This window comes from Miniopterus schreibersii (assembly GCF_964146895.1).
Source record: "Miniopterus schreibersii genome assembly, chromosome: 5".
NCBI classification, from domain to species: domain Eukaryota; kingdom Metazoa; phylum Chordata; class Mammalia; order Chiroptera; family Miniopteridae; genus Miniopterus; species Miniopterus schreibersii.
Window position 1 is genome coordinate 3,842,224 of NC_138106.1, and position 24,443 is coordinate 3,866,666.

Below are 24,443 nucleotides of genomic sequence, written 5' to 3' on the forward strand. Positions count from 1 at the left end.
TTCTCACTCCCAAAGAGAAGTGTTATAACTCTAGCCAATTCATTCTACGTTCATGACAGGAAGCGACTTGGTAATGGGATCTGACGTTACTGAGTATCCGAGGTGCCAACTACGACCCTCAGCATCCCTCACTGACTTGAACTTATACCGAGAGCTGCTGGGAACGCGCACTAAGTGCGGTGCCCTGCCAGCCCCTCGAAGTCCCGACACCAGCAGGTCCCTCTGCCAGTCCCCCTGCCCCCAGGATTCTCCTGGCTCATGCCCACCTTCCCTTCAGGCCTCTGTGCTAATGCCACCAGCTCTGAGAGCCTTCCTGGACTGTTCTAAAACTGAACAGCACTTACTGCCACCCTCCACCCTCCCCTGTCCTTTTCTACAGCCTGCACTTATTCCTGCCTCTCAGTTAAATATTTATCTTTATGGGCCTGATTTCATCCTGTTCCCCAGTGCACTGAGAACAGTGCCTGGCACACAGTGGATGCCAGCCAGTATCTATGAAACGAAGGAACAGAAATGAACAGACCTATCTGTCAGCTGCAAAACTTGGACCAGGCTTACTTTTGGATTTTAAATTGCCCCAGATTTATTTTAAAACTGAAAAAAGAAATTACATAAAATATAAGAAATATGTAAGATATTTAAAAGATATAGACATATACTATATGTAAAATGTATGTAATTTTACCTCCTCTAAATTTTTTTTATGTAATTAGTAAATAATTTGCTTTGATTGTATGTTTATATTTGTGTCTTGGCAAAGTAAGAGATCCAAACCTGAACCTGATAAAAACTGGCTTGGAGTGGGAATCCCCTGTGACATTTTATCATCATTTCCAAAGCCAGAGTGGTGCCAGGGCTTCAGGGGACTGTCCCAGGACCTCGCTTCCCATGGGTTTTCTAGAGGACACTACTGTTCCCTGAAATCACTCCTTTCTTTGGACACCGTGACAAGGGTTCTCTCTCTCAAAAAAAAACACCACACCCAACAAAGATGTCTATTACAACCCTGCTTGCGGTGGCAAGAGCAGAAACATCCCAAGCATCCCACACCAGGGGATGGTTGAATCAACTAACGAATCCACATTATGAGGTGCCCTGTGGCCAGGAACGAAAATGAATTAGAACTTCAGCTGTTCCCTTGGAGAGAGGCTGTGATGGGCTGTTAACAAGAATGAGCAACAGACAAATACCTATATATTTAATGCCATTTCCATCAAAGTAAATTATCAACCAAAAAACAGTGAGCACAATTATAAACTTCATATATGGTTTGTCAGTGCTAATTTTGTACTTTTAAAAGAAAATTATCTGAAAGTTTAAAAGAAAGATGGACATCCATTACAAAGGTGTCATATAAAACTCACTGCAATGAGCACTCAAGTATCACAAAGAAGACCTGTAACGGAAATCAAGATTCCCGCCCTTACGCCAGCAAGGAGGCACAGAACCAGAGCATCACTAGCCAGCTGTAAGTTGTGAAAATGACACTTTATGCCTGAAAAACTTCTTAAATGCTTTTATTATTTAGGATTCTTCTTAAAGTGAAAGTGACTAATTCTTAATCCTCATTTCATTCCTATTGGAAATCACGAGAATATATCCAATATAATTTCTTTTAAAACAGTAACAGATGACTTAATCATTTTGTGAATAGATGTCAGCTCCAAGACTGTCTGAAAATGGGGAACCTGTGTTGAGAAAGGATTTGCACCTGAAACATCACTACTTACCACCAGCGCCAAAGTTGACCACGTACTGAGAAAACAGGGCATCCAGCTCGTCGTACTGCACCAGGGCGTCTTCAAACTGCTGCAGCATCTCAAACACAAAGGCAAGTTCCTCCTGTTTACCAAAGTTTTAAAAAAGCAGAAACATAAATCAATATTTTGAAACAGTACGTAGCTATTAAAGAGTGTAACACAGAGAAGCATGCAGCATCATGAACAATGCTTTGCTACACCAAGTAAAAGCCAGTTTAATACAATGTCACCGTCTGTGCAGGCTTAGAAAGGAGACGAATGACACCGGGGAGGCCAGCATGAGTTCCGACTCTCCATGGCTTATCGGCAGCAGGGGACACCACAGTCAACTCTCGTCCTTGGCATTCCCCTTGCCATCCCAGACACGTGTTTAACTGGAATCTTCCATGTGGAAGAGCTGGGCCTTCTCTGTTAACTCATCTAACCAACTATTTGTTTATATCGACATGGCCCCGTGGGTATTGACTTCATTTCATGGGTTGAAACCCAATCTGTCATCATTCTGTTGCACAAACAGTTCCACTTGGCCATGGGAGGCTCCTGTGGGTGGTGCTTATGCACTTCCTTACTTGCTGGTTCGACATATTCCAGGTCCACCTTGTATTTTCCCTGCCCCAACCCTGGAATCAACCATTTCTACAAGGAACTCCAGCACCTTTTAGTGGAAAATGGGAGTTTAGAAACCAAGATCTGGCGCTGGGTGTGTTCATTGCTACTGAGGTATCATTTTTCCTAGGCCCTGTCAGAAGACAGAGCAAGTAGCATGTGCACTAATCCTCACAACACACAGACCTATATCTCTGAATCAACCCATCCACCCACCCACCATACTGTGGGCTCACACTGATACCTCAGATTCCAATCTAACCCCACTGGGGTCAAGGACAAGGCCAGTTCACAAAAGGCTAAATGCCAAACTCTGAAGCTCCAGGGAGCTGATGCTATAATGACTCATGATACCATCTCTGGTCTCCTGCTTGATAAGCCAAGAGAGAGAAACATCTGTTAGCTACTATATTGTCTCTTGGTTTTAGAAACTATTCCAGTAAGACTTACCCCAAGAGAGGCACCTTATTTAGAACGCAGGAGAGGGAGGGAGGGAGGGAGGGAGGGAGGGAGGGAGGGAGGGAGGGAGGGAGGGAGGGAGGGAGGGAGGGAGGGAGCGAAGGGAACTGCAATTCCACCCTGAGTGAAGTACCTGAACCATGAAATAGTCACAAAAGCTCCAGCCCGGCTCGGTCCTCTTCTCCCTCAGGGTTCTCATGTCATCCTCAAACTTGCCTAGGTTTTTGGTAAAAGACATAAGAAGCAATGTCCTGAGTTTGGTCAGGAAGGCGTTCCAGGATTCCTGAGTTCGAGAAGAGTCCTTCAAAGGGTCGGTGAGCACAACACACCTGCAGAGACATGAGCAGACCACCTGGAAAACGCCCTCCAAGCTCAGCATCACTCCCCATTTTCCCTTCCAGTGACGTCCTCCCCCTCCCCAACTGGTGAAGAACACTAGGCAGGTGTGAGAATCAGTTAGGAAAAGGGACAAGGCCCCATGAGCATTAAGTGAGGCTCGTCTACTACAGAACAGACTGGAAAGAAGGAAAGGGATTTCCGATGAGTCCTGAGTCTCAGACTCTGCCCCAGGTCCTCCATAAAACAAGGTGACCATGTCACACTCAGTTCCCAAACCTCATTTCCCATGCCTCCCTCAAAGACCTCCTTTGGTTCCTTGTAACTGAAAGGATGAAATTTAACCTACTCAATGTGCCGCACAAGGACCACTACAACTGGGTCCAACCAAGCTGTCTAGCTTTAATTCCTACTGTGCCCACTGACCTTCTCATGCTCTCCCCTCTTTTTATCGAGCATACTCCTATTCACCCTTCAAAACCCAGCTCAGCTGACATATCCTCACTGAACCTCCCTCCCCACCCCGCCTCCCCCCCCCCCCCGAGTGCTCTGCCCTCTCAGCCCCTCCCACACTAAGTGCCCCACTGTGAACACTTTCTCTCTTTGTAGGTCCATCTCTCCCACCAGAATGTGAGCTCCTCAAGAGCAGGGTGAATAAGTAGTAAATGAAGGCTTAGAGGAATATGGCTCAGCTGCAGGTATGATACAGTCTCACTACACAGGCTCTGCATTCGTGTAAAAATATCAAAAATATCAAATAGTACATCACATGCACACATGTGCGTATGCATAAAGAAGAAAAGCCTAAAGGATACATACCAAATACTAAAAGTTAATATCTGCTTTCTTTCTGCTCATTACCTTTTCCTAATAATTCTACAATAAACATGTAAATATTTATAATCAGAAATTTAAAAACAGTAAGCTACTTCAGGACCAGGCGTTTCAATATTTCCAAAGGCAGAAATTATACTGTCTAATAAAATAATTGTCAATACAGATGTTACTAAATTCAAATTTATAAAAGTCTGACCCAGCTTTTTACATTAAAAAACATAGATCTGTCATGGGTAGCTTTGCAAATAAATGAAAATCAAAGTGTTAGAAGACATGTTTAAATACTGGAGAAAAAATTTTGGTAAGTTAAATTTTACACTTAGTCGACCGGGCGTAGCTCAGCAGTTTAGCATGGACCTAGGATCCAGGAGATCTCAGTTCAATTCCTGGTCAGGGCACGTGCCCAGGTCGCGGGCTCGATCCCCAGTGGGGGTGTGCAGGAGGCAGCTGATCAATGACGACTCTCTCCTCACCGATGTTTCTCTCTCCCCCTCTCCCTTCCTCTCTCTGAAATCAATAAAGATATATTAAAAAAAAAAAAATTTACACTTAAAGAATAGTCATTAAAAGCAAGTTAGTTTTAAATGGGCTCAGCAGAAACATACTTTTGGCAATTAGATAAAAATTGTATTAAAGTAATCAATAGGCACCTCGAAAAAATTATTATACAATTTGAATGTTTCAAAAGTTTAGACTAAGATACTCCATTATGTAATACCAGTTTATTTACCTAATAAAATCGCAAACATACATTTCTTTTGTTCTATTAAACCACTCCAAGGCCACTGGGTTGGATTTTCCTTACTCCATGCCAGCCACTCTGCCTTCTCTGCCCTCCAGGCTTATGGCAATCTGCTCTTCCTTCTTTGAGAACAAAAACATTAGTGTCCCTGAGTCACAGAGAGGGAGAGGATACTCGGTTATGGACCGTCATGCTAAGATGTTAAGCTGATTCCTTTGGGATAACTAATTCGTGAACAAAAGACCTCAGAAAAACTCCTACAAGTCCAGATTGTGTGAAATTTCTCGAAGATAAACCATAAGCTCAACAATCTAATAGTTTATTCAAACTATAACTAGAACAAGTTTGAACATTACTGAAAAGGAAGCCCACATATGGCTCCTTCCCCTGAAAATTGTCAATTCACTGGGCAACCTTGGCACAGGACGCAGCCACAGAATAAGTCAGCCCATGGCACTCGGGTTGGTACTACCAACCAGCCCCCAGGAACTCTTCCTTCATGTCCTCCATTCCTTAGCCTCGCCGCTACGTCTTCAGGGCAGCCTCCCCCCACCCAGAGCAGGCCCACGCCTACTCCAGGCTCCTGCTGCACTCTGGGACTCTCGGTCTGAGCACCTGCCATGGTGGTGACTGCAGCTATGATGATCTGGGTGTGAGGCAATGCCCGACTCTGCCACTACACCACACTGTAAAAGAGCAGGGACCAAGCTTCCCATTCAACCCCAGGACCTGGGTGAATTAAAGTACTAAACTACAAGATGCAGACCAAAATTACACAGGCGTTAAGAAATATGCTGGCTGGCACAGCAAGGAACAGCATCACTGAAAAGAAAGGAAGTGCGTGACCCCCAAAAGAGAGAGCAGGACCCAGGCAGGGAAAGAGGGACAGCCCATGCACAGAGTAACCGCCAGGCTTCAGCAGCCCTGTTTAGTTTGTGAAGGAGATGAAGTCAGCATTTTATAACTTCTGTTTTTAAATGCACACAAGGATGGCCCGACTCCTCAAAGCCCTCACTATGCTAACACCCATTATTATCAATCTTCTGAAAGGGGACCCACTGTATGGCCTCTCCCCTGGGGTTACTGTGTACAAGCTCCACCAGGAGAGGGACCTGGTGCTCTTTTCAACAACCCCTTGTTCACGTGTCAGGCACACCACAGTCACTCAGAGTCAACATTTAGGACTACCCGAAGCCAGTAATCTCTGTCATCCCGGTATCAGCACAATGAGGCAAAATTAAAGATACACTTACCTGTCACTCTGTTTATTACAAAAATCATTTCTTATTTTGTCCACAATAGAAGTTCGGGGAAGGATGTTGGTTTTGTTTTTTTTCTTGGCATCGTTTTCAACCACCACTACTAACCAGTCCACGGAGCTATGAGCTTTCAGCACGTTCTGCCACTTGGTAAGGTCATCTTTTACCGTAGCTTTATACACTTCAGTATCCTAAAAATAAGTAAGTCACTGTGAAAGCAAGTTAACCAAACCCTTTCACTTATAAGGCAAGTGCGTCTAATAATAGGGAACACAGCAACCAGAGCACTGTACAGCCCGGGATGGGGACGCTCCAGGAGAAACCCAGCCCCGAGCAGCCCCTACAGGTCTCTGGGCAGGCTCAGCACCACATCCTTTATGTTATCCACAAATACTTGGAACACTGAGATCTTCCAGTGCCACAGAAGAGACTGAGAGTCAGACAGCTCGGGAAGTTGCCCAGTGACACAGTCCCCTAGGTAGGCTGGGATTTTAAAAGCCAGGTCTGCATGACCAAATGCCCTGTGCCCAAGCACCGCAGGAACCCCATCCACTCATGTGCCTGGATGGGGGAGGCAAGAGGACCCTCCCCTGCAGGCTGGCTGTCATCACCACAGGCTGGCTGGCAGGGCAGGGCCCAGGCCAGCCTCCCAGCAGTTCCCTCCACAGCCCCTCAGCTCTCTGCCAACCCCTAGAACCACACCAAACTCAATGCCACTCACAGGCCACACCAGGGGCAAGGCAGCCTCAGACCGGAACCCACGGAAAGAGGACAATCTGAAGCTCTTTGAAAGCTATTCTGATTCACATGGATCAACAGGGAGCCATCCTGGTCCTAAACTCAATGCTGCTGGAGCTCTACACGTGGGCCTGCCAGCGAGAGCTCCATCCTGCACAAAAGTCAGTGAGTCCAGCCTTGGCCTCTCCCAGACAGAAACAGGGAAACAGAAACTGTCCTTGCTATTTGTAACTTTATAATTACCTGCAAGATCCATAAATGCACTCAGAAGAATCAGAGTGAAAATCTAAAACCAAGATACCTAGTTCATTTCAAAACTAGGCATTTAAAAACCTTTTAAAACTACACTTAATAGCTACTGCTTAAATATACACCTTCCCCTCTTTTAACGGAAGAGTCCTTCTTATTACCTGCCCATATCGTCACTAGAGTTTTCAGTCTTTCTACTGACCCATGGATGAGTTAAATCTCAAATTCTGTATCCAGTCCCACTTTTTGGTTTAATTAATAAGTCAAAAGTCCCAAAAGGCAGTACTTATAATTTTTAGCCTAATTTTAAAAACTATGTCCTTGGTTTAAATTAGAAGCAAATACAATCTAAAAAGATATTTTGCTTAAAAATTAAGAGGAAAGCATCTTACAAATATCAATTTCCTGTGAATTACTGTCTCAAACTCATCTACTACGCAATCTCCATAGGACTAGCAGCTCTGAGGGCCTGGAGTTCGATTCACAACACTGGTGCTCCGTAAAGAGCCCAATGCATCAGTCTGCTAGAGGGTGAAACCAACTACCAGGGACTAGCAGCCATACCCCAGCGCTTCCATCAAAGGGCAGACACAAGTCATAAGGCCCCACCGGCCAAGGAGCAGCAAAGAGCTGAGAACCATAGGGCCTGGTTCCAGGTGCCCTTCACGCACCTCCACCACTCACCCCCACCCCGGCTCTCCACATCAGGAACTGCCGCACCCCCTGAGGGACACCAGCGCACCCTCTGAGATGCTCTGCTTGGGCAGTTTGCAGGGACTGGGGAAATCAGGAGATCACAGTCTAGCCCATCACTCACAACAGTGAACACACAAGGACCAGTGCTAAGTAGACTCAGTGTCTCTTCAGGAGAGGAGCACAGGTGAGCCAGTGAGGCTAGGGGTCTCCCAGGAAAACAAGCTGATGGAGAAAGAACCCACAGTGGGGGGGGGGGGGTGCCCACAGTGGGAGGCAAGGAGGGGACCTAAGTGAGGAGCAGCCCTGACCAGGCATCAGAGCCAAGCAAGGTGAGGAGGACATCACAGCACAGGATATGGGATCCCAAGGGAGATGGCGAAGGACTAGGCGCTGGCGTGAGGTGTCGGAGGCCAAGCAGGACTGGATGCCTCCCTGTGGGTGCTGTGGACCAGGGAAATGAGGGGGATCCAGCACAGAGCATCTGCTCCAGAGCAGGGAGGGGCACCGCACTGTGGGGGAACAAGGCAGTGACAGGAGAGTGCTCAGTGACAGCAATTACGCCAATAAGCAAGCCTATGGAGGATAATGAGTGCCTGGCTTCTTGTGCCAGAGGAGGGAGCTACAAATATGGAAAGGCAGGAAACCAGAATCAACCCTGTGGTGTACGCTGGAAATGGATTGTGTCCATGCATGTGCATGTGCACACACGAACAGCTACATGTGGCAATACAGGTGTAGATGTATATGTGAGTGACATACATGTACAGCAAGCCATGTCTTCTCCAGCCATGTCCACAGACAGCTCAACAGTAAAGAGCACACCTGGTTCCAATTTTCCACTAAAAGAACCAGGCTCCCTAAAGATGCAGCTGACCCAGGATTCAGGCAGGAAAACAGGAAAGGACCTGGAAGACCCTGAGTAAGGGAATGCCAGAGAAGGACAAGACCTAGAAATCAGGGAGCACATAATGACATCCATCAATGAACGGGGGGCCATCGCTTCCAGACAAGATGAGGGAAAGGGACCATGCTGACACAGCCACCTGAAACAACCTCCCCACTCCTCCCTGCCAAAAAACATGGGTCAAGGGTTTTCAAGTCCCTGGACATCAGACAATGAAGGACAGTCCCTGAGAGAAGGAAACAGCTGAGTATCTGGAGAAGTTCCAGGCCACAGACAGGGAAGGGCTAAGGCCAAACCTGGCAGACTCCCCATGTGGAGGAGACTAAGCTGAAGAGTCCTGAGAGATGGAGGCAGCTGACTTCACAGGAGGTGAACGTACCAGAGGAGAGGAGCATGAGGACACAGTACCCAGAGCAAAGGAGAGACCCATCAGACAGGATAAGAGACCCACATGGAGCCAGGAACAGGACCTATTGTCACAGGCCAGAGGGGAAAGCCTCCTAATTCACAGGGCATCAGGTAGAGAATTCAGGAGGTGAGGAATAATTAGTCCTAGACTGCTCACTGCTCCAGACCCACCAAATCGTAAAATTCCTAAAAGGATCAAACTTAACAGGTAACTTAGTTACACAAAGCTCAATAAAAGTTCTAGGATTAAAAAAATACCAGGACTGAACAAGATAAAATTCCGATGTCTGGCATCCAATAAAAAAACTGCCAGGTAGGCAAAGAAATAAGAATGTATGACCCATAATATGTAGAAACATCAATCAAGAGAAGTACACCTCAGTCATGATGCAGATAATAAAATCAGCAGGTAAAAGCATTAAAATAGTTACTGTAACCACATTTCATATGTTTAAGACGTTAAGCAGAGACATGGAAGATACTTTTCAAGGGAGGAGGGAAAAGTCCACATGGAATTTCTAAAGATCCAAAGCCACAATGTTAAACTGAAAAATACACTGGGTAGGATTAAAAGCAGATTAGACTCTGCAGAAGAAATGATAAGTTAACTTTAAAACATAGAAACAAAAATTACCCATATAGAACACAGAGAGGAAAACACAGCATCATGAGCTGGGACTTCAGCAGCCTAATATATAAGTAACTGGGGTCCCCACAGAAGGGGAGGAAAAGGGAGGGATAGAGAAAACATTTGATGAAATAATGACCAAAAAGTTCCGAATTTGATCAAAATTATAAACCCAAAAGCCTAAAATGCCCAAGCACAGAAACATGAAAACTATATCAAGGCATAGCATGATCACACTGTCTAAAATCAGTGATATAGGGAAAAAATCTTAAACCAGTTTCTCATAGATAACAATAGGAACCAAAAGAGTAACGTGTTTTAAGTGCTAAAAGAAAACAAAAGAACTTCCAAACTAGAATTCTATAGCCAGTGAAATTTTTCCCCAAAATAAAGACTTTTTCAGATATACAAAAGCTGCAAGAACTCATTAGCAATGGACCTGCCATGTAAGAAAAGTGACGGAGTTCTTGAAGCAGAAGGAAATTAATATCACTTGAAAACCTGGATGGAAACAAAGGAAAGGGGAGCACTGAAAATGGTAACTACACAGGCAAATATAAAGACCTAACTGACGGTTTAAAGCACAATAACGCCAGTGCACGGTGGGGTCGATAGCACAACAGAGGCCAGGAGGGGAAACAGAAGCACACTGCTGTGAGGGTCTCACGCTGTGTGTCGAGCAGTGTAATAGGACTGGCAGAAAGAGGTGGTAAGTCACAGATGTGTCCAAACCCTAAAGCAACTACAGCAAGCCCTCCAATAACGTCCTTGACCAACACTGTTTAATGAGATGCTGCAGGAACTTAACTCTTGTCTGTGTCATTGAGCCTATGGTAAAAACTGGTTTCCTTGTATGTCGCTCAGCTGCAGTTCCAAGAACCCAATGAGCACATGAAGTGAGAGCTGTATTGAAATAACACAACAAAGAGTTTTACTTTTAAATTTAAAATCCTAAACATTATCAACTTGCTCCAGGAAACTTTTCTTAATAGATAATAAAACTAACCAAACGAACGGGGGGGAAAAACCCTAAAGCAACAACAAAAAACAGTGGCTCCCTATTTAGAAGATGCAATTTAAGGGGAAAACACCTCACTCATAATGTCCACAAAAACCACACCCAACAATAAATACAAGGCCTTTGTGAAAAACATTGTGACACATTATTAAAGGACATAAAAGAGACAGAAAGAAGGCAGAAACCATGTTCTGACAGAAAAATTCATGATGACTAAATTCCTCTCAAACTAATCTATAACTTATTCAAGGAAATCGCAATCAGACCCCCTCCAGTCTTTCCTTTTTTCCAGTTACCTGTTGCTTTGTAACAAACCATACAAGCTGTTGACAGTCCAGACCATTTACTGTTCAGGAACCCACAACCTAGAGACTTGGTGGGCAGCTCACTGCGCCCCCTGGTGTCAGCTGTGGGGTTTGAAGGCTGGAGCAAGAAGGCATCAAGTGTCTGCTGGAGGAGGCTGGCTTATGGGCCAGGACCTGCTGGGACTGGGGCTGCATGTCCTGATGCCTTCCCATGGGGGCACTTCACTTCCTCACAGAATAGTGGCTGGGTTCTAAGAGCAAGCATCCTAAGAGGACCTGGCAGAAAATAAATTACCTTTTATGACTTAGTCTCAAGAGTCGGTGTTCCTTTTGCCAGTCAGAGGCCCACTCAGCTTCAACTAGAGAAAAGCACAGACCTGGCCTCTCGATGGAAAAATGTCCCTGCCATGGACAGACGAGTTGTGAGGGGGATACACGGGTATGGCCATTTTTGGAAAATAAAATTAGTACGCCTGACAATCTGATTCTAAAATTTATATGGAAGAGAAAATGTATACTAACAAAGAGACTTATTTTAAAACAGCAGATATCAATACATATTATGAAAATGTAATAATTAAAAGCTGGATCCTAGCACAGAATAGACAATGATCGCTAAAACTGAGGTGTTCAGAACACTGTACATATAGGAGGTTGGTTTAAAATAAAGGATACATTTTTCAATTAGTGAGAAAAAGACCAAAAATTATAAAATGATGTTAGGCCAGTTTGCTGCCAATTTAGACTGTAAAATTAGGCCTCAAATCCTTATAGCTCCTACCATACACACAAAATTACGTGACGCTACACAGGTCGAATTACAATACAAGTTATAAAACCATTAAAAGAAAATATAGGAGAAAATCAGTTATCTTCGGATAGACAAGGCCTTCCTAAACATGATATACTACTCAGAAATCATTTTTAAATGACAGATTTCACTCCATAAAAATTATACTAGTTATGAATACCTTTGCACTAAATAATACATCAGCCACCTATACAAAACAGAAACTACAGAAGTATACAAACCAGCAAGGAACAAAAAAGGATTATCCGCCCTGATGGTGAACATAGGAGGTTATGAAAACGAAGCTGAAAGTAAATATTAAAAATACCAAGTGGCCACTGGGGCACAGAGAGATGGCTCACAGGAAGTAAGACACACTGGGTGATTACCATGAGGGCAACGCGCTGCCCCAGAGCAGAAAGACGCAATGAAGCCAGACATCGGCTAAGGAATGGAGAAAAGAGAATACCAAAATAAAGGGTACACATGAAAGTCCCCATGAAAAATTGTAACTGTCTCGAAAGAACTGAGACCTGCAAATTCTGAACCCTATCCAAGACATCCGCCCCCAAACGAGTACTCACGCAGCACTCCGTCCAATAAATGTGAAGAAAGGGGAATGTAAGCAGAGCCTTGTTTCCTTCTTTGGGCAGCAGCTCCTCTTTGAACTGCACAAAGTTGGATTCCAGGTGGATCATCTTGGGAGCCCGGCCATAGGACCTAGAAACAATTTTTAAAGTCACTGAGAAAAACAACTGAAGTATGTTCAGCAGAAAGAGAAAAATGCAACAAGAAGTTAATCATTTATTTTTCTTTTTTTAAACTGATGTTTTAGAGAGAGACAGGAAGGGAGAAACAGAGAGAAACATGGCTGTTCCACTTATTCATGCATCATTGGATGACTCTTGTATGAGCCCTGACCAGGATCGAATCCACAACCTTGGCATATCAGGATGATGCTCTAACCAACTGAACTACCCAACCAGGGCAAGAATTTAATCATTTCTATGCGTTCAGAAGTACACAGACTATTAACCCTATAAAAGTCTTCCAACAACTGCTATAAACTACTTTAAACACAGTTCAGAGCTACACATCAGAGCTCCCTGTCCATAAAAACTCCTTTACTCAATGACACACGCATGCTGGAATCTGCTGACTAACCAGGGCTATTTGCACCAATACAGACTTCTGAGAAAAATGGACGTTACTTGGGGTTTAACTTCATCTGTAAGTCACTATAAAAGAAGTAGTTTCCCAAGTGTCAAAAGTGCTGTTTGAAACTATGAAAGATAATACTTTCGTCACCTGTATTATCCAGAAAAGAGAACCGTCTGGTGAAAGAGAACAGGTTTTGCTTGCAGAGCACAAATAAAACCATGGTAATCACCCCTGTCCCTTCTCTCAACCCAAGAGGCAAAACACAGAAATCCCACCACCTACAAATATCTGACCTGAGGCTCTCAGAGGACATGGGTGCTATTTTGTTATACTCTAAAAATAAATTATGCCACGTGTCTTTCTTCCAAACCTCACTCTCCACCTCTAGAGGCTGCATCTCCACTCTTAGGAGCGTCCCTGTTCAACAGGCTGATACCGGCCATGCTGAATGTAGCCATGCTCACACCTGGACTTGTCTATACCCCATTTGCAGGTTTGTTTGTTTTTCTGTCCTTTGTGAGATTAATCCAGTTTTCTTTTTCCATCTTAACCATTTACTCCTATTCTGTCACTGGGCACATTTTTATTTTTAATATGCACGAACTGACATTTTCTTTCAAACCAAAGTCAACATGTACCCCCACCCCCCCCAAACAAGACCAGACAGTACCCCTCTCTTTCTCGCATACATCTGGAATTCTAGATTTTTTTCATTTTTAAAAGGACTGATACCTTAACGTTAGCAAAATATTTTATGACTAGTTTGCTGGCAGCTGCTTCTTTCATCTTGTGAGTTTTGAGTTCATTTTTATTCTTGTTGAGAGACACCCTTTCATTATTTCAGACAGGGCGGTAAGGTCTTTGATCATACCTGTCTAAAAATGTTATTATTTACTGCACTGTGTCCCAACTTTTTCCATGCCCTGGCAAGCGGTGAGTAGAGTATCTGAATGGCACCCTGGAGGAACGCATATGGCTGTGCACAGCAAGATGGGACAGATCAGGGCCCCTGGCATCCTGGGCCCCCCAGGCCTAAAAGAACATTCTCTCAGCACACTGTCTCGTCCAGGCCCACAGTGGAAGGCTCTGAGGTAGTTTTCCCTCTTGCACAAGTGCCAGGTTCAAAGGTATTTTCCCTCAGTACTTTAAGAAGATGTTTCTAAAATGCAAGTTTGGTTTCTCTTCTGTTTCCTGGCATGCTTCCTGCTTGCTCTGTCGTACTTCGTTCTGCTGAACGTGCAGCAGGCTCCCGCAATCTGTCATCACCTCTGGGAAAATCGCGATGTCAGTTCTTCAAACATAGCCTGTTCTCCATTCTCTGGTCTCCCCTCTGAAACACCTATTAGAGGGACCTGAAACCTCTGGATTTACCCTCCATGTCTCAGCTTTTCTTCCACGCTTTCCAGGATTTAACTCCAGCATTTTTAAGCTCCATCTCCCAAGTCGCTAATTTACTCTTCAGCCATACAGCTGTTCAGTAAATCTAGCCAAGTTTTGCTTCAATCATTTTATCCCCAAGATCTAATCAGTTAACTTTGAATTTTTACTGAAATAATATGTACATACCCTAACAGGCCAAATTGCATGAATTAGCTTTACACACACATACACACACACACACACACGCGCGCGCGCAGGTGCCTACCCTATCCTCTCTACCTCACCTACGCGGTCTTGCCCTCGCCTACCAAGGTCCTGGGCCCTGTCACCTGTCAGGGACTTGCTGGCTCCTCAGGAAGACACCTTTGCAGACACACAGGGCTCAGCTGTCTCTCCAATTCCTCCATCTCTCTTCCTTCTACTGAAAAGGTGTCCACATCTCTTTGATGCCATCATCTCCACCCCCTTTCTCTATCCTTGTGCATTTATGCCTTTTTAGTCTATTTTTTCATTTAGTGTTTCAGGAAAGTAAAGGGATGAATCCATACATTAAATCTACATAGTTTCTCTACTTCGTTTCCCCCTCATAATCCCCTTCACTGTTTAGTGGACACCTTTTAGCCTTTCTGAATGTGTGAACAGTGTGCACGTACTTGAAACCCTTTCAGATTACCCATCTCCTTAGACGCTACAATCTTCCACTTGCCAAATGAACTGCTTTCCCTCATTCACAGCACTGGGCCTCCCCAGAGGTTCAGGACCTATTTCACACGAGAACTCTCCCACATTCTGTACACTATTTATAGTAAATGTTAGTGATATAACACAATAATCGGGCACAAAAATTAGACCAGATTCAATGGAGAATTCGGGTGAATGACTCTTAGAAAGCCACACTGATTCCTCACAGGGCTGGGGTACAAAGTGGCAGTCAGAAAGGAATAAGGCAGCAACCACCAGAATCACACGAACACCACCAACAGAAGATCTTTACCCATCTTGTTAAAACCAGACTACCTGTATTACAAATCAAAATCCAAACACTTTCTAGAAATACCTCAGCAGAAATAAGTTTTCCAGTAAGATAATCCAAAGCCAGTTGTTTCCTCTGAACAAGTCATTAAATAAACAATTCACGATGGCAGCCGGTGTGGCTGATGTGGTGTCTCCTCACTTCCACAAAACATCTTTCTGTGCCTTCCTCACCCGTAAGGGCGGCTCGGGAAGGTGCTCAGGGCCGAGGGGTGTTTATGGGAGCGCAGATGAAGGCCACTCTCCTGCCTGAATGTGGAGGATGAGCGAAGGGTGTCTCCTTCCCAAAAGGCCTGTGCCTCTAAGGCATTGTGGTAGAATCAGAAGAGGCAGAAATCATTCCTGTAAAAGTGGGCCTGTAACTCAAAAGAACTGTCTTGTTTCTTTCATCCTACGTCTCATTAAGAAAGTCAGGATGATCCTTAGGGAAGAGGCCCAGGGCTGTGACGCCTCAGTTTCCCCACAGTACACTTCAAGACACAGGCTTTAACTTTTAGTATCTCACTTGTTCACACAGATGTCTAAAGAGTGAAGAGAGGGATTCAGCCAAAAGTCTAACACACCAACCTCCTCCATTCCATCGGTTCTCTCGGCAGCTGCTGGGAAAGCGTTGGGTAAATAGAGGTAAATAAGTTCTGATCTCCAGCACCTACAACAGTAATAAAGAGAAATCCAGTTAGGACATTTTAAGGTAAAAGTAGGCAAAATGGACTCTAAAATTTATTGAATTGGTAATTTTAGACTATTTATATTTAGTAAAGTGACGTCACAAAATGAGGCTGTCTCATATCTTTGACTAACTAGTCTCTAGAACACCCAGAACCTGACATATAGGATCTAACTTAACCCTCGTGACGCCTCCACGAGCAGGTCTGACTTTCCCCTCGAGGAGAAAGCAGGTCAGAAAAGTTGAGCAACTTGCCCAAAGCCACAGAGCTTGGGAAAGACAGCACCCCCTTAACTCCACCCAGTTTCACTCCTGAGTCTGCTCTACAGCCACTGCTTTCTTCAAATTCAAAAGAACAGCCAGAACATCCCAGGCAGAAAAGTAAACTGGAGCAGTGCACATAATAAACTCAGTTTATTTTGATTAAGTTTCATCAAAACTTCATCAAGCCCGGCCAGGCGTGGCTCAGCGGTTGAGCGTCGATCTAGGATCCAAGCGATCGGGGTTCAATTCCCGGTCAGGGCACATGCCCGGGTTGTGGGCTCAATCCCCAGTCGGGGGCGTGCAGGAGGCAGCCAATCAATGACTCTCTCATCATTGATGTTTCTATCTCTCTCTCCCTCTCCTTTCCTCTCTTTGAAATCAATAAAGATATATATATATTTTTAATTATTAAAACTTCATCAAAATAAAGCTCAGGCTGCACCAAAATGACTTCGGAGCAAAGCATCCAGGACACGCTCCATGTGTGCACACTATGCAAACCCCCGGCACGCAGCCTATCACTTAGGCTCCCAGTAACTCCTAGGAGGCAAGGCAAACTCGAACCCACTCCACGGAGAAGGGCAGGTCTGAGAGTCCAGGCGTTCAGAGCACACAGCTACACTGGCAGGCACTGGGCGTGGACCCTGTGGGTCTGACTTTATTTATACTGCATACACACTCAGCTCTTTCACAGCAGCTTTAACAGAATGGAAAACCCCACTTAGCTCTCATAAAATGACAGTATAACCACACTCTTATATGTAAGCTAGAAAAGAACCTTTTTAATATAGATTACTCAAATTCTTACACTCAGAGGATCCGCTGACTTTAAGCCAAATCATTTTCCAAATTGCTTTAATATTGATCTTAAAGAATCATGGGGAATTGATGGGGGCCATTAACACATTTGCTTGTTTTGCTATCATAAACCTAAAAAAAACACACAAAAATAAACTTCCCCAAAACCACATAACAATGTCAAGTCACTGCTGAGAGTAATGATGTTCTGGGCAGCCGAGCTGTGAGTATCAGAAAGTGGTGGAGCACAGTGATAACACAGACGCTGCCGGCCTGAACACCTGAATCCATCTCATCTGCTAGCTGACCAGCCCCAGGAGACCACATTCCCCTCCTGTGCCTCAGGGGACCATCTGTGAAATGGGAAAGTAAGACTACCTCCCCAACAGAGCTGTGGTGAGGAATGAATGAGTCAACACCAATAAATACCTTGAACAAGGCCTGACACCAAGTAAATACTTCATAAGGATTATTACTACTACATTTTTTGTTAAAATAAAAACAATTTTTATGTCTTAACTTATCATTTCTCATCATGTTCATTTATTTGGGAGTCATCCTAAAAATTATTAAAGTAAGAAAATCTTCAGTTAGATTTCTTAACTTTGCCAATATCTATTGTCTCTTTAAAAGGTTCCAAGGTTAACGTACAAAAATCAGCACTCTTTGCTACAGAGAAGTTAGGGCAACTACACGAAAGCCTTCCCCTCTTTCACTCGGTTTTCTATAAAGTCTCACATAAATGCCCAATTAACATATGTACACAGAGTAAAAAAATGAAACGCCTCCTACACCCCCACCCCCTTAAGCCATCTCCCACAGGAAATCCTGTTATACGATAAAACTTGCCTAAATGGAGGCTATAAAGCAACAATTTTTCTTACATTCCATCATGGAATAAATATTTGTGTCCAAATTTTAATTTTAAAACACTACAGGTTAATTAGCATGTCTGTCAAGGGCAAAGACGTCATCTGACAATAACTGGGGACTTAGCATGTGACCACTTGACCTCAGTGCCTGTTATGAATTGTGTCCCCTCCCCCCAAATTCATACATTCAAACTATTTGGAGATAAGGTCTTGAAACAGGTGATGAAAAGACCATGTGAGGACACAGCAAGAAGGCGGCCATCCACAAACTAAGGAAAGAGGCTGCAGAAACCTACCCTGTGGACAGGCTGAGCTTGGTCCCCCAGCCACCAGAACTGATAGAAAATAAGCTTCTGTTGTAAGCCACCCAGCGTGTGGCATTTTGTTATGACAGCCCTGGCAAACTAATACCGTTCCCTAATTTACATGTGAAGGTCAAATTCTTCTAAACCACTGAAGCTCTACATTGAACAAGAATGGAGAAAAGCCACCGTGATTTTCCCCAAATACACAGCTATTATTAATTATAATACTCTCAGATCTTTATTATCATGGAAGTTAGAGATGCCTTTGAAAATGGGCTATAAAGAGCCAGAGAATGAAACAGAAAGATAGGGAAGGGCTTAGGTGTAAAACCCCCAAACAATTAAATCTCAGCTTATGTGGCACGTAATTAAATTAACAATATATACTTTATAGCTTCCCAAAATAGCCCAACAACTAAGTAGAAAGTCGTTGGAGCTTTGAGGTCTGAACTATAAGAGCAACAACTTCCAGGCTGCGTTTTCATTTTAATCCCACGGGCAACAGAGAAAAACTAAGGAATCAGTTATTAGAAAACAGCTACTAAAAGCAAAAATGAGGCTGAAGACTGATGTGCCCGTGCTCAGAGAACCCTGTTCAGAAACTTGCTGTGTTCATTTTTCTGACTCAGGAGGCCAATTCAAAGAGTCAGTGTGGGCTATTTCTACAGCTAAAGTTTCCTTTTCTGGGGAGGGGGAGACTTAACAAAATAATAAGAGGAATTCGAAGCACAATCCCATGAACATAAATCTCTCCGTGCATGTGTGCGTACGTGCATGTGTGTGTCTACACATATGCCACCTGTTCTCATCACTGACCAGGGGACACATGGAAATCCGAGCATTCAGTGGCCCCAGCACCCACAGGCAGCTCCAGGGCTGCGCAGGCCATCACGGTCGTCCCCTGCCCCTGCCACATCACACCCGGCAGTAGCCTGGCCAGAGGACTGAGAAGTAGGCCCAGCAGACACTCAGCTGTGAAGGGAAACGTCAGGGTACAGTGGCTTTGCTCTCAGGAGAGGGTCATGGGCACTCTGCCTGGTGCTGGCCAGACCCACTGGGCACCTGCCCCCAGGCTGAGGAAGCCTGGTTCAGAAACTGCCCGAGGCAGGCAGAGTCTAAGGCTTCTGATCCCATAAACCTGTTCTTATTACTTACGCCAGTTGTAAGTGGATTTTCTGTTACATGCAGTCAGGTGACTGACCCAGACTTCACTATTTCCTGGATTGTTTCTGCATACTCTGAGATTTTCACAATCACATATCCAGTATTAATCGTGTAATTTAGAACTTTTTATGTTAAGAGTAGATAAGAACTAATCACACATGGGGACAGAATTCAGAAAGATGGTTTCCGTGACTTAGGCATAAATGAGTCATATTTCAACAAACTCTACTCGTTGAAAATCTTTGAAACAGAACTTGGATCTAAATTATAGAGAAAGTAATCAGCAACTTATATCAACATTAAAAAGACATTAACACAAGTCCAACTTACAAAACATAAGCCCACAACAGACACAGGTGTATCATTTAGATGCTAGATCACCAACAGTTAAGACGGTAAGAAAATGGCCAAGACTAAAGAAAGTCTAGTCAAAGAGGTTGATTATAACTAAAAATAGAATCCCACAGGCTAGGTAGTCTTTTCAGACCCAAGATGCTATCACTACAATGACAGTCTAACCAAAGCCTAGTAACAGGCCCAGGCAAACCCGACAACAACGTTACTGCTGTTAACCAGCCACGTGGTCGGGCCAGTCACACACCATCATCAAAGTCACACGTTATTTATCTTTTGTTGACCTAAAGGACAATGGAACTGTTAACTATCAATCATTTTATGCACAAAACCTTTTACTTTGGGTCCACTAGAACTTCAAAGTCACGAAGTTATTTAACATTAAAGCATTTTAAAGTTCATATTTTGGCCCTGGCCCGGTGGCTCAGTTGGTTGGAGTGTTGCTCTGTACACCAGAGGGTTGCAAGCTCGATTCCCAGGCAGGGCACATACCCAGGTCTGGTGACCATTCCCCAGCTGGGGCGCATACAGGAGGCTACCAATCGATGTTCCTCTCTCTCTAAAAACCAATAAAAACAATCCCTGAGTGAGGATTACAAACAAATCATATTTTGAATTCTTAGTCAACGGCAACCAGAACAGAATCAATATTAAGTTGATAATTAATGAGCAGAGGGCTCCAGGACATCCTTTGTATGAAAATGCCTCAAACAAGACACAGCCAGGGCATCACCGCTAAAAATCTACATCCCAACCAAGCCGTCCAAAGTGGCCCTCTCTGGGTATGAAGCAGCAGGTGTCCACTCTCCGCACTTCAGGAATACAGGCTGTCTAAACTAAAATCAAGGCATGTATGCTCTGTAACCTAAGAGAAAATGTTTGTATCTATGATCAAAAGCTAGAAATATATTGTTGCTAATGTTCCTATAATATTTATGCAATAATTCAAAAAATACTTTAGGACTCAATTATGTATGACGTAAGATTGAATTTGGTACTAAACCATCTATATAGAAAAGCAGCATAAATCACAAAATGTGGTGAATGCGAGAGAGGGGGAGGGGGAGGGGGGGAGGGGGGGGAGGGGGAGGGGGGGAAGGAGGGGGAGGGAGGGAGGGAGGGAGGGAGGGAGGGAGGGAGGGAGGGAGGGAGGGAGGGAGGGAGGGAGGGAAATTATGCCTCCAGGGAACAAAGTTAAACTGAAAAGTTCCCTTTCAGTTGGGAGGGACACGGGGTGTTTTTACATTTGTAAAATCATTATTTCCTATAGTTATTTTTCCAGACATGTGCTAAGGGCATTCAGAACTCTCATCCTGTGTTCCGGAACCTGTGAATAGGTTACACTACCTGACAAGGAGAATGAAGGTGCAGGTGGATGCGGTTGCTGCTTGCAAGCTGACCTTAAAGAAAGATTCTTCTGGATTATCCAGATGGACCCCTGTGCTCACAAGGGTCCCAGAAAGGGGAAGAGGGAGGCAGAAGAGCCAGAACTGGGACTGAGCAGGTACTGCTGGCTGTGAAGATGGATGAGGCCAGGCATCAAGGAAAGTGGGGACTCCCGAAGCCAGAAAAGGCCAGACACAGACTCTCCCCCAGAGCCTCCCAGGGAACCAGCCCCGCCAACACCTAGATTTCAGCCCGAGGAGAACCCTTCAGTCTTCCGACCTCCAGACTCTAAGAGGATAAACCTATGCTTCTTTAAGGCATTAAATCTATGTAATTTGTTACAGCAACCATAGCATACTAATACAACTATGAAAAATATATGAAAGACATAAAGGGGAAAAACAAAAGCATTTAACTCGCAAAAAACCATCTCCGTTAATACCTTTGATCTGATGACAAAGGAAGGCGCACTAAGCTACAGAGAGCTTGGCACCAGGTAAGAGCCGGCTAACAGAAGTCAAGAGGGCCATCGGTGACTGTCCATACATACAATGTGCTGGGCTGGCACACCCTAAGAACTCTGCACACAGTCACCCTGAATCCTGATACTCCCAAGGAGAGAGGGCCACTGCACTTGTGGAAACTGAGGCACCAAGACCCTCCCTAACTGGCGGGAGGCCAAGCAGCTAATGAGCATCGAAGCTGGGGCTGACTCAGCCCGATAGCCTGACCCTGGACTCAATACCCACTACTGCTCTGCGCTGCTTCTCGGCTCCTTAAGTTTACTGTTTGCTATGAATCTGCAGGGGCTGTGCTGACACTGCTGAGTGAATATACAGGTTCCAGAAGACTTGTCATCAAGAGTGAACATTTCTGCCATCTGCTTTCCATGTGACCAATCCTTAAAGTCCCAATGCTGTGAAGGTCCTAACACAAAAGTATAAAAGGATCAGGAAACTATAACCATGAGAGAGTGGGGGAAAAAAAAAAATAAAAAAATTCAGCCATCTGCAGCTGAGATAAGTTTTCCGAATACTTGAGACCCTGTGTTTTCATGATCAGTATTTTTACTTGGAGATTTATGTTGTATAAAATATCTTAAATATAGATTTAAAATATTTGTTGATACTCTCATATAGTATAATTTTTCTTCAAAGCCTTAGTATAATCTTAGTTAAGAGCAAATAGTAACTTTTCCAATAAAACACATCTCTCATTTTATCTTGATTTTTTAACACATCCCGATTATTTTAGCTTGTTAACAAGATAGCTGTCTTCAACTAACTAATGGGAGATGTCTTCATTTAAAAGGGTTCAATTTATCCTGTGGGGCTCCACAGGCCCCACAGCACTAATGGGCGGAAAGGACTGTGGGGGTGGCTAATGGGTTGTAGCTCAGCAGAGGAACATGCATGTGGAAGGGTAAGTGTCTCACATCTCCTACTGGGACTCTGGTGACCACTCAGCAGTGGAGTGGCTTCACTGGGACAAGATGACCCATTTCAGACCCTTCCAAGAAAGAGACTCTATGAGTCTACTTCTTAACAAAAAAGTCAAGGGAAATATATAATTTTTCTAATATTTGCTTTATAGAAAGTTTTACAGAAATAGCTATTCTTTAAGCATGCTGTTAACATAAGAAAGCAACAGATCATGACTTAGCAGTTCATTCCCATTTGAAAACATGTTGAGAGACCACTGTCTTGAACCCTAAGAACACATGTACCTGCCCACGGACCAGACATTAATTTCTCCACAACAGCTTTTGGCAGAATAAGCTTTCAGATGGGCGATAAAAATGCCCAAGGCCACCAACTGGGAAGTCATTTCAGCCTGTTCAATAATGCGTAAAGCAGATTTGTTAAAATGTATGTACAACATCAATGCAGTACTAAAAATTAATGCTTCAAACCGGCAGCTCTCTCACAAGGAAACTACCATCTAAGGCACACTCACGGAATATGAAACCTCCCCAGGGCGCTCCCAGGGTATCTGCACATGACGGGTTCTCACACTGGGAGTGGGAACGGGGGGTGAAGGTCTGTGAGAAAAAACAAAAAAGATCCAGATGTCCTCCAGATTCTGTAAGTAGAAAGCCAGGCTAGTCTGTTCCCTAAAATGACTAGGCAACTGATTTCCATTCTACACATGAACACTGCCCTCCCTTTACTGGAAGGTACATATTTGAGAAAAAAGCAATGAACCTTCCCCCAGCTCTGCACCAAAGGTCAAGTTTAAAGAAAAGCAATCCCTCCGTCGGGTGATGGGAATCACCTTCATTTGGTCATCACTTGTCACATTTTGGCTTGACAAAATGAGGGTGATCTTAAGTCACAGCTCAGCATACCTGCCATTTTATCGCTGGCATTCATGGTGTGCCCGTGCCATCTAGCCCTCCTCCTGATCCCTACTGTTACATGTACAGTCACACACACACACGCTCTGCTCCCACTCTGCTTTTCCCACTTTCCCAGTACCAAGTCTAGGTAACAGTTACTTCCCCTGATAGGTATAATCAAAAGGAAAAAAGTACAAAGTATATTAGTGTTAATCAAGTTTTATACTGTGGGAGTCTGTAAAAAGAGGCTACAACTGATACTGAGATACTAGTCACATGATATGAAGTCCCAAAGTCTTTCTTTTTAACAGGAAAGATAATTAGCACACGTGCCAAGTGTTAAAGAGGTCTGAGCGAACACTTGTAGCCAGGGGGACAAGTCACCTCTAGCACTCAGAGACCAGACTAGACTTAAAAAGACTGTACAAATACATATAAATATAAGAATACTGAAGAATCAGCCTTTAACAGCTTGTATATTTTAAAATTTTTTTTTAAAAATAAGATGATGGTAGTAATTTGAATCATAGCACTTGCAAGTTCAAGAGATAGTGTGGCTCCAGAAGGCTCTGCTCTGGGGGCTAGGATAGAAGGGTCTTTGCCCAGATTCCCCATCACCTCCTTAAAAGTCTGTTCAAAATCCCTTTCTCACTGAGGCCAACTGCAGCTTTCAAATGGTGCAGCTTTCTCAATGGTGAGGGGAATTCAGCAATGCGTAGCAAAATTATATAGAGTTTCCCACAGCCCCAGGAATCACCAACAGATGCAGCAGCAAAACTGGAAGAGAGATGCAGTAAGCCTATTATTTCCTGCAGGACTATCTGAAATTGAGAAAGAGGAAACCATTCCAATTCTACTGTGGGAGTCTAGGAGAATGAACCAGGGAACAGCTCCCTGACAGAGCTATACCCACTCTACCACTGAGAAACCAATAACATAAACATACACGTGTGTGTACGTATATGCACATACACACTCCTGTACAGA

The 24,443-nt window shown here is 44.1% G+C and overlaps 1 protein-coding gene across 4 annotated transcripts in view; it reads right to left on the bottom strand.

The window, feature by feature from the left end:
* The window catches only part of TRAPPC10 (trafficking protein particle complex subunit 10), a 68,815-nt gene that overhangs the window by 35,790 nt on the left and 8,582 nt on the right, over positions 1 to 24,443 (bottom strand). For 2 of the 4 annotated variants that reach the window (XM_081138244.1, XM_081138245.1), the window contains 5 exons: positions 15,876 to 15,957; positions 12,320 to 12,455; positions 5,994 to 6,190; positions 2,959 to 3,154; positions 1,731 to 1,842 (listed from right to left, as the gene is read on the bottom strand). In XM_081138244.1, coding sequence (XP_080994370.1) covers positions 1,731 to 1,842; positions 2,959 to 3,154; positions 5,994 to 6,190; positions 12,320 to 12,455; positions 15,876 to 15,957 — 723 coding nt within the window. Of the gene's footprint in view, positions 1 to 1,730; positions 1,843 to 2,958; positions 3,155 to 4,728; positions 4,831 to 5,993; positions 6,191 to 12,319; positions 12,456 to 15,875; positions 15,958 to 24,443 lie in introns of those variants that run through there. The other 2 variants (XM_081138247.1, XM_081138246.1) reach the window with 2 other exon arrangements.